Source organism: Neomonachus schauinslandi, chromosome 6 (genome assembly GCF_002201575.2).
Source record: "Neomonachus schauinslandi chromosome 6, ASM220157v2, whole genome shotgun sequence".
NCBI lineage: Eukaryota > Metazoa > Chordata > Mammalia > Carnivora > Phocidae > Neomonachus > Neomonachus schauinslandi.
The window spans coordinates 47,356,606-47,367,912 of NC_058408.1; the positions used below are offsets into that span (position 1 = coordinate 47,356,606).

Sequence of the window (11,307 nt, forward strand, 5' to 3'; positions counted from 1 at the left end):
CTACTCCAGTCATTAATGCTAATGCTGGCCTCAGTGCCTGTGACTGGACCTGCACATTCACACTCACACCTTGACTGGCAAATTCTTACTAGTTTTTTAAGCCGAGCTCAAGTACGCCCTTTGTGAAGCTCTCTTCCATCTTGCCCAGGCAGAATGACCACCTCATGCAATACCCCACATATCCCCTATCTTCCCAGATAATCATGGTGTTGACAAAGGAAAGACCATGTCTGTCTTCTCCTTGTACTCCTCATGCCTCAACATCCCAAGCACACAGCAGATATGGTATTGATAACAACAGTAGCCAACTTTTGTGCTAGACTCCATTCTAAGTACTTTAATCGTCACAACTCTGTGAGGCAGGTACTATTAGTATCCCTACTTTGGAGATAAGGAGACTAGGCCTATAAAGTAAGGAAGATCACAAATCCAGTAAGTGTGCTTTAAAACATGTACTAAATCTTACAGGCATCCTGGAATGGAATATATAGGATATATGTATGATATATTATAATATTTTTACTAAGTGATTATTATGTGACTTACATTATGCCAAGTGTTCTTGGGTGAGAGAGGAGTGGAGTATATAATGTGGTAAAATTAGATTAAAAAATGGAATGCTCTTGGAGAAGTATGTAATAAATTATTCTTATATGTGACACCTATGTAAAAACCAGACACTGTTGTTCATGAATAAATCTTAAGTGACTGCAGATGTACACATTTTTCATGGTGTTTACTAAGAAAGGGCATCATTTTTCAGCAAAGAAAAGAGATTAGAGTAGTAGTAGTTGAGTGAAATAGTGATTTGCCCTTTTCACTGTGTTAACACTTGCAACGATGGTATAAAAGCAAGGGGCCTGAGCCAAATCAAGACAGTGGCACCAAACTTTACTAGCCATCATTTATATATCACTGTCACGCACTCACAATTAAGAGAAAAAAGAAAAAAAAAGCCAATGTCACTTGATAAAGTAATAAAAATTAAGTTTATTAAATATCAACCACTGAGTGACCATCTTTTCAATATTCCATGTGACAAAAATGGAAGTACTATACACATAAAACACTTCTCAAGTTGTCTTAAGGAAAAGCACTTATGCACTTGAGTTGTGAATTGAACTAGCTGCTTTTTTTGTGGAACATTTTTACTTGGAAAATGAACTAGCCATTGTTCTCATGGAACACCGTTTTTGCTCGAAAGGACCGTTATCAAACTATGTTTATTCAGACTTAGGTTTCTGACACGCATTTTCTCAAAAATGAGATGAGCCTGTCACTTCAAGGAAAACACTGACAATATTTGTCATCACGGATAAAATTCAAGGCTTTCAAGTGAAAATTAGGATTTTGGAAATGTTGCATCTACCACCATGAGCTTGACAGCTCCCTAATACGTAATACTTTTCTGATGAGATCAGTGGTGATATTAATAAATGTGGAAGATTGCAATTGCACTACTGGGTATTTACCCCAAAGATACAAAAGTAGGGATCCGAAGGGGTACGTGCACCCCAATGTTTGTAGCAGCAATGTCCACAATAGCCAAACTGTGGAAAGAGCCAAGATGTCCATCGACAGATGAATGGATAAAGAAGATGTGGTATATATATACAATGGAATATTATGCAGCCATCAAAAGGAATGAGATCTTGCCATTTGCAACGACATGGATGGAACTGGAGGGTATTATGTTGAGTGAAATAAGTCAAACAGAGAAAGACATGTATCATATGACCTCACTGATATGAGGAATTCTTAATTGCAGGAAACAAACTGAGGGTTGCTGGAGTGGGGGGTGGGGTGGGAGGGATGGGGTGACTGGGTGATAGACACTGGGGAGGGTATGTGCTCTGGTAAGCGCTGTGAATTGTGCAAGACTGTTGAATCTCAGATCTGTACCTCTGAAACAAATAAAGCAATATATGTTAAGAAAAAAAAAGAAGAAGAAGGTAGCGGGAGGGGAAGAATGAAGCGGGGGAAATCGGAGGGGTAGACGAACTATGAGAGACGATGGACTCTGAAAAACAAACTGAGGGTTCTAGAGGGGAGGGGGGTGGGAGGATGGGTTAGCCTGGTGGTGGGTATTGAGGAGGGCACATTCTGCATGGAGCACTGGGCGTTATGCACAAACAATGAATCATGGAACACTTCATCTAAAACTAATGATGTAATGTATGGGGATTAACATAAGAATAAAAAAATTTTTTTAAATAATAAATAAATAAATAAATAAATGTGGAAGATCTACATAACTCAGTAAACCAGTGTTTTCCAAAATACCACTGAATGATGTTTTAAAATTATTAATGGGGGTAAAAGATCCTTTCAGGGCCAGTTGTATTGAGTCCACACTTAGAAGGGCCTTACGCTTGCTTTAATGTTCTGCTATTGCTGTCCTGAAATTCTTAATGATTTTTAAATTCAGCACTTTGCATTTTAATTTTGCACTGGAGCCTGCAATTGCATAACCAGTCCTGGGTTCATTCAAAGTGCAAAGGAAGACCAATGGACTTTAACACAGTAGGGTATGAAAAGTTCAAATTCCACACTGCAACTAATTTTTTAAAAATCACCACTTGCCAAGTTTGGAATGTTCAAAAATTTTCTGAAAATATCAAAGAAGATTCACAATTTTCTGAAAAGGCTATTAAAATACTCTTTTTCCCAACTATGTATCTGTGTGAGGCCAGATGTTTTCATATACTTCAACCAAAACAATATACCTCAAGAGATTAAAGACAAAAGCAGATATTAAAATCAAACTTTCTTCTATTAAGACAGATATTAAAGAGATCTGCAAAAATGTAGAACAATGCCAATATTGTAATTTCTGGAAAATAGTTATTTTTCACAGAACTATGTTATTTATATTCACACAAACGGACTTACCATTATTTTTAAACAAAAAAAAATTTAAATGTTAGTTTTAATTTCTAAGATAAATATCAATAAACAAAAGTTTTCCAGTCCTTAATTTTTAAAAGCCCTAAAACCAAAATGTTGAGAACTTATGATTTAGAATGAGATACATGAAAAATACACTGAAAACAACAGGCTCCTACCGCATCTCAATCATCATGTCTTCAAGTAACTCGGATGAATCCCTGCTATAGATTCGGATGTAGAATTGACTAGGAGAGATGATATACTCCACAAAGACCCCCACAAGGGTACTGGTATCTAATGGTGGCAGTCTGCATAATTTCTTGTCCCGTACAGCATCTGGTGGGATATCATGATTGGCCACTGCCAGGTTGAGCTGTGACTTGTTAACTTCTACTTGCTACAAGTTAAAAAAGAAAAGAAACCACTATAAAACTTTGAGTGGCATTTCAAACTATGACATTTCTCAAAGTATATTTCATGGGTCATCTTTATCAGAATCACCTGAGAAATTATAAAAATGAAGCTTCTTAGGCATTAGCCAGGACTTACTGATCCAGAATACCTGCAAGTGGGGCTTCCAGTTATGCACTTAAAAAATTCCCTAGGTGGGCCCTGGGTGGCTCAGTCGGTTAAGCGTCTGCCTTAGGCTCAGGTCATGATCCCAGGGTGTTGGGATCGAGTCCCGAGTCTGGCTCCCTGCTCCTCGGGGAGCCTGCTTCTCCCTCTCCCTCTGCCTGCCGCTCCCCCTGCTTGTGCTTTCTATCAAATAAATAAAATCTTTTTTAAAAATTCCCTAGGTGATCCTTACCTACATTAATATATGAAAACGACTGCCTTATGATATTAAGAGTATGTTATACAGCTACCCCATACAAAATTGCAAATATGGTACTTAAAATATTCAAGCTGAGCCAAGATAGACTGTCATCCCACCCAACTCTATCAACAAAGGTAACTTTAAAGAATGCATTAAATTTCACACTAGTCTTCCAACCAAAAATAGGGTTTCTCAAACACTCTTATTCTAAAATATCTTATTTTCCTTTAGGCCTTTCTCTTATCCTCTAGAAAATATGCAGTAGGCTTTCCAAACAAAATGTTTTCCTTCCATGAAAGAAGCCAGGTATAGATGGTAGAAGAAAAGAAGAGTAAGCAATTAATTCCTTAACAACAACAAAATAAATAACAGAAGAGGAGAGCACAAAAAAGGAGAACTATGTGGACATATAATGAAAAAGAAAAAAGGAAAAGCACCCTATAGTTGAGGACAGGTACAGGGCAATCTGCAGCAGTTGTTGAGACATAAAGTGAAAAAAAAGCTCCTCAATTCCTCCCTCTGAAGCCCTCGAGGGTTTTCCAGCCTACATTCTAAAAAACATGGACCAAGTATTGGCTATAACCTCTTGCAAAAGCTGGCAAATCTTCAAAGCCATCTGAAAACTTTAAAATGAGATCTGAATGAAATCAGTTATACAAAAGATTGAAAACCAGAATAAATGCTGCATAAGGTGACTTTAGACCAAAGCTTTGCTCTAAGAAATCATGTATCTAGAAATAAGACTTTTCTAAAATAGAATTTTGGTTTGAAGAAACATTCATTCAGTTACTTTTCATAATGCTGAATCTCCAGCATACAAAGTCGTTAAACCTTACCAGCTGTAAAGGCTTTACCACCAGATTAGGCTTCTTGCAAATCTTCTGTTCTGGCTCCTTATGGTTTTTAGGAGGACAATCCCAGGCAGTCTCCTCGATAGCAGCAGTAGACAGTGAATTTCTAGGGGGACTGGAGACATAAGCTTTGACTTCTATTTTCTTACCCGATTGAACTAAACATGAATTTCTGACTGATGAAATATCTCCATCTGAAATGATCAATAGAGTAGCCTGTGGATAGCTATTACAATAATGTGTATAACTTATTAAGCACATTCTATGGGCCAGGCACTGGGAAAATAATGATAAATGAGAGACATGAACCCTTTGCAGACCTTTCAGTATAGAGAGATAAAGGAAGTTCTAGAAGGGAACAAATCTTTATTTATATTGGCAAGGGAGAGGGTAAGTCTGGTAAGGTTTCTTGAACTTTGACTAAAGGTTTTATTTTTCAACATCCTGACTTCAATTTATTTTTTGTTCAACTTTAGCAGTGAAAGTGCACTGTTGCTTAATGTACAATGTATGTGACTACTTAATATTCCATAATACAGTGCCTTAATTTTTAGGGAATTACCAAATCAATTACATATTTTGTTCAAATTACATGTGTATGATGATTATAAGAGGTTGCCACATTAAAACAGACTCCAGATAGACCTAAAGCCATAGTGGCTCCTAAAGAAAAACTAATAAAAGTGCACAAAGATGTAGGTATCTACATCTGTATCTTTCATAATGATAAAAAATAAATATACTCTACATGTCTGTCAAGAGGAGACTGATTAAATGAATGTAGTCACATAAAAGAATTATATGTAGTTAAAAAGGATGAAATAAACTTATTTATGCTGATATAGAACATCCATAATATGTGAAGTATAAAAAGCAAGAACATACACATTTTTTTTTAAGATTTTTTTTTTTTAATTTATTCATGAGAGACAGAGAGAGAGAGAGGCAGAGGCAGAGGGAGAAGCAGGATCCCCGCGGAGCAGGGAGCCCGATGCGGGACTTGATCCCAGGATCCTGGGATCATGACCTGAGCCGAAGGCAGACGCTTAACTGACTGAGCCAACCAGGCGCCCCAAGAACATATACATTTATATAATACTGTTTTGTGCAAGAAAATTATACATATGATAAATAACTGTTATATATAAAAGGTCCAAAAAAGACCCATTAAAACAATTACTAGTTACCATTCTACATTGCTGGAATTGTTTAATAAGTAAATGTTTTATAAGTTTTTAAAAATCTAGCAATGCTTACATATATGTTGAAAAAAATCTGGAAGACTAAAAATTCTAACAGCATTTTTGGGGGAACTAAAATGATGGTAATTGTTCACTTCCAACTTTCTTTCCAAAATGAACATGAGTTATTTTAATAATCAGAAAAATCAGCAAAGATACATTTACATTTTGGACAAAAAATTGCTATCCATCGAAACCACTTGTAAAAGCTTATAAAAATATAGGGGTGCTTGGGTGGCTCAGTCGTTGGGCATCTGTCTTCAGCTCAGGTCATGATCCCAGGGTACTGGGATCGAGCCCCGCATCAAGCTACCTGCTCTGTGGGAGGCCTGATTCTCCCTCTCCCATTCTCCCTGCTTGTGTTCCTTCTCTCGCTGTCTCTCTGTCAAATAAATAAATAAAATCTTAAAAAAAAAAAAGCTTATAAAAATATAAATACAGTTGACCCTTGAATAATGCAAGGGTTAGAGACATCACCCCCCCCATGCCGTCAAAAATCTGCATATAACTTTTGATTCCCCAAAAACTTTACTAATAGCCTACTGCTGACCAAAAGCCTTACTGTAACATAAACAGTTGGTTAACATATATTTTGTATGTCATATATATCATATACTGTATTCTTATAATAAAGCTGAAGAAAAAATGTTAAAAAAAATTATAAGGAAGAGAAATTACATTTACAGCACTATACTGATTTTACCAAAAATAATCCATATATAAGTGGACCTATCCAGTTCAAACCCATGTTGTTCAAGGGTCAACTGAACTATATTATACTATAATTTAGCATGACCATTGAGGGAACGGAGGAAAAAGTACATGGAATCTCTCTGCATTTGTTCATAATAACTGTATGTAAATATATAATACCCTCAATAAAAATTTCAAAAGAAAAAAAACCTAAGTCAAAAGAAAAACACAAAAAACAAACAAAAATCAAGTGCCCTAAATGCAATGTGGTATCCTGGAGTGGATCCAGAAATAGAACAATTATGGGAAAAATGGTAAAACCAAAATAAAATCTAGAGTTTCATTAATAGTAATGTATCAGTTAATTTCTTAGTTTTGATATATGTATCATGGTAATATAAGATGTTAATATTAGGGGATATGGATGAAGGGCATATGAGAATTCATTAATATCTCTGCAACTTTTCTATAAACCTAAAATTATCCCCAAATAAAAAGTTTGTTTAAAAATAAATACAAGTGCTAGGTCCCAATACACACCCGTTTATTCCGAATATCCATGTATTTCTAAAAAGCTTTAATGCACAGCCAGAGTTAACAACCACTGATCTGGTGCTTCCCCATCACATCACTATTTTAGAAAATTTATTTCTTCAGAGTTATCCAAATATCTGGATAATGAAGAAAGTATATTTTAAAAATTCAGATGGTCTTTGGGGCGCCTGGGTGGCTCAGGTGGTTAAGCATCCGACTCTTCGTTTCTGCTCAGGTCATGATCTCAGGGTTGTAGGATCAAGCCCTAAGTCAGGCTCTGTGCTCAGCTCAGAGTCTGCCTTCTCTCCCGCCCTCCCTCTACCCCTCCCCACACTGGCGCACTCTGTCTCTCCCTCTTTCTCTCTCTAAAATAAATAAATCCTAAAAAATAATTTAGATGGTCTTCATTAACAATACAGGTTAGCCTTACTACAACAAATATCACCAAAAAGAATGGTCATCATATCAAAGTGTTTTCAAGGCTAATGTGTAATCTGTTTGGTTGATGTGGTTACAATAAAGAATATTATGTAAGCAATGCTTTATTTTTCCTTGTCCTTTCAGGGACAAATAATAATCAGGTTTGCATCTTCCAGAACACTCCAGACCCATCCCCACTTTAGCTATAGACAATTCACTTGGGCACCCACTATGCAGAACACTCCAAGAACCCCCAGCCCACACTCACTTCAGCTCCAGTTGTACCTCCAGGACATACTGTGCATGGAGAGCACCAGAATCCTCTATTCTGTACCCACTTCAGCTCCAGCCATCACACCAGAGTGGTCCTAAAGCAAGTGCCCTGGGACATCCAGCCTGCACCCACTAAAGCTCCAGCCAACCAACCAAAGCTGCCAGACACATACAGTCTATACAGGGGCTGTTCCTACACAAGGCAATTCCTTCAAGTCTAGGAGAAGTAGTTTTCCACCTAATTCATAGAAACAAACACAGAGAGTCAAACAAAATGAGGAGACAGAGAAATATGCCCCATATGAAAGAATAAGACAAAACCTCAAAAAAGAACTAAACCAAATGGAAATAAACAACCTATCTGATAAAGAGTTCGAGATAATAATCATAAAGATGCTCACTTGACTTCCAGAGAAGAGTGCATGAACTCAGAGAAACTTCAACAAAGAGATAGATAATATTAAAAAGAACCAATCAAAGCTGAAGAATACAATAACTGAAATGCAAAATACAGTAGAGGGAATCAACAGCAGATCAGAAGGTACAGAAGAATGAATCAGCGATCTAGAAAACAGGGTAATGGAAAGCACCCATGCTGAACAGAAAAAATATTTTTTCAGATGAGGGTAAGTTAAGGGATCTCTGAGACAATATCAGGCATTCTAACATTCACACTACAGGGGGTCCCAAAGAGAGAGAGAGAGAAGAGGGCAGAAAAATAACTTGAAAAAATAATAGCTGAAAACTTCTCTGACCTGGGTAAGAAAACAGACATCCAAGTCCAGGAATCACAAAAATCCCAAACAAGATGAATCCAAGGAGGTCCACACCAAGATACAAATTAGTTAAAATGTCAAAAATTAAAGGTAGAGAATCTAAAAATCAGCAAGAGAAAAGCAACATGTTACATACAAGGAAACCCGACAGGAGTATCAGCTGTGATGGGAATGGCATGATATATTCAGAGTGATGAAAGGAAAAAACCCTATAACCAAGAATACCCAGCAAAGTTATCATTCGGAATTTAAGAAGAAATAGTTTCCCAAGCAAACAAAAGTTAAAGGAGTTCATCACCACTATAGGAGACTTATGAGAAATGTTAAAGGGACTACTTTAAGTGGAAAAGAAGAGGCCATAATTAGAAAAAAAATTATGAAAAGAAAAAATTTCATGAGTAAAAGCAAACGTATAGTAAAGGTAGTAAATCAATCTCTTATAAAACTAATATAAAAGGTTAAAAGACAAACATAGTAAAATCAGTATCTAAAAAATTAGTTAAGGGCCAGGAAATAAAAAGATATGAAATATGACACTATATACACAAAACTTGGAAGGGGGGTAGTAAAAATTTTGTGTTTTTAGAATGTGTTCAAACTTCAGCAACCACGAACTTAAAATATAAAATAGACTGCTACATACATAGGATATTATATATGAACCTCATGGTAACCACAAAAACCTATAATAGATATGCAAAAAAAAGAGAACAGAATCCAGGCATAACACTAAAGAAAATATCGAATCACAAAGATAAAGCAAGAGAAGAAAGGAACAGAGAAGAACCATAAAAAGAACCAGAAAACAATTAACAAAATGGCATTAAATATATACTTATCAATAATTACTTTAAATGTAAATGCAGTAAAAGCTCCAGTCAAACGGCATAGGGTAACTGAATGGATTAAAAAAAAAAAAAAAAAAAAACCCAAGACATCTATATGCTGCCTTACAAGAGACTTACTACAGACCTAAAGACACATGCATACTGAAAGTAAAGGACTGGAAAAATATATACCATGCAAATGGAAGCAAAAAAAAAAAAAGCCAAGGTAGCAATATGACAGACAAAGTAGACTTTAAAACAAAAACTGTAACAAGAGACAAAGGCACTATATAATGATAAAGAGATCAATTCAACAAGAAAATATAACCCTTGTAAACATCTCTGCACCCAACATAGGAACACCTGTATACATTAAGCAAATATTAGAAGACATAAAGGGAGAAATAGTAGGGGATTTGAACACCCACTTACATGAATGAACAGATCACTCAAACAGAAAATAAGCAATAGCTTTGAACAACACATTAGACCAGATAGACTTAACAAATATTTACATAACATTCCATCCAAAAACAGAATACATATTCTTTTCAAGTTCTTTTCATTCCCCAGGATAAATCAAGCCAAAACCAAGACTCAGTAAATTTAAGAAAACTGAAACCATATCAAGCATCTTTTCCAAACACAACAGTATGAAGCTAGAAATCAATTACAAGACAAAACTGCAAAAAACACAAACAGGTGGATGCTAAACAACATGCTATTAAACAACCAATGAATCAATGAAGAAATCAAAAAGGAAATGAAAAAATACATGGAAACAAATGAAAATGAAAACACAATGATCCAAAACCTCTGTGATGCAGCAAAAGCAGTTCTAAGAGGGATGTTTATAAGGATACAGCCTTACCTCAAGAAAAAAGAAAAATCTCAAATAAACAATTTAAACTTACATTTAACGGAGCTAGAAAAAGAACAAATCCCAAAGTTAAGAGGAGAAAGGAAATAAAGGTGAGAATAGAAATAAATGAAATGGAGATTAAAAAGCAATAGACCTAAATGTGAGACAGGAGTCCATCAAAATCTTTGAGGAGAACACAGGCAGCAACCTCTTCGACCTCAGCTGCAGCAACTTCTTCCTAGCAACATCACCAAAGGCAAGGGAAGCAAGGGCAAAAATGAACTATTGGGACTTCATCAAGATAAAAAGCTTTTGCACAGCAAAGGAAACAGTCAACAAAACCAAAAGACAACGGACAAAATGGGAGAAGATATTTGCAAATGACATATCAAATAAAGGGCTAGTATCCAAAATCTATAAAGAACTTATCAATCTCAACACCCAAAGAACAAATAATCCACTCAAGATATGGGCAGAAGACATGAACAGATATTTTTCCAAAGAAGACATCCAAGTGGCCAACAGACACATGAAAAAGTGCTCAACATCGCTCAGCATCAGGGAAATCCAAATCAAAACCTCAATGAGATACCACCCCACACCAGTCAGAATGGCTAAAATTAACAAGTCAGGAAATGACAGATGTTGGTGGGGATACTGAGAAAGGGGAACCCTCCTACACTGTTGGTGGGAATGCAAGCTGGTGCAGCCACTCTGGAAAACAGTATGGAGGCTCCTCAACAAGTTGAAAATAAAGCTACCATACGACCCAGCAATTGCACTACTGGGTATTTACCCCAAAGATACAAATGTAGGGATCCAAAGGGGTACGTGCACCCCGATGTTTATAGCAGCAAAGTCCACAATAGCCAACTATGGAAAGAGCCAAGATGTCCATCAACAGATGAATGGATAAAGAAGATGTGGTATATATACACAATGGAATATTATGTAGCCATCAAAAGGAATGAAATCTTGCCACTTGCAACAACGTGGATGGAACTGGAGGGTATTATGCTGAGCGAAATAAGTCAATCAGAGAGAGACATGTATCATATGACCTCACTGATATGAGGAATTCTTAATCTCAGGAAACAAACTGAGGGTTGCTGGAGTGGTGGGGG

The 11,307-nt window shown here is 36.4% G+C and overlaps 1 protein-coding gene across 4 annotated transcripts in view; it reads right to left on the reverse strand.

The window, feature by feature from the left end:
• TDRD5 (tudor domain containing 5) overlaps positions 1–11,307 on the reverse strand; it is a 101,128-nt gene that overhangs the window by 48,445 nt on the left and 41,376 nt on the right. For all 4 annotated transcript variants that reach the window (XM_021682601.1, XM_021682598.1, XM_021682600.1 and 1 more), the window contains exons 7-8: positions 4,543–4,715; positions 3,066–3,286 (exon numbers count right to left, since the gene is read on the reverse strand). In XM_021682601.1, coding sequence (XP_021538276.1) covers positions 3,066–3,286; positions 4,543–4,715 — 394 coding nt within the window. The remainder of the gene's footprint in view (positions 1–3,065; positions 3,287–4,542; positions 4,716–11,307) is intronic.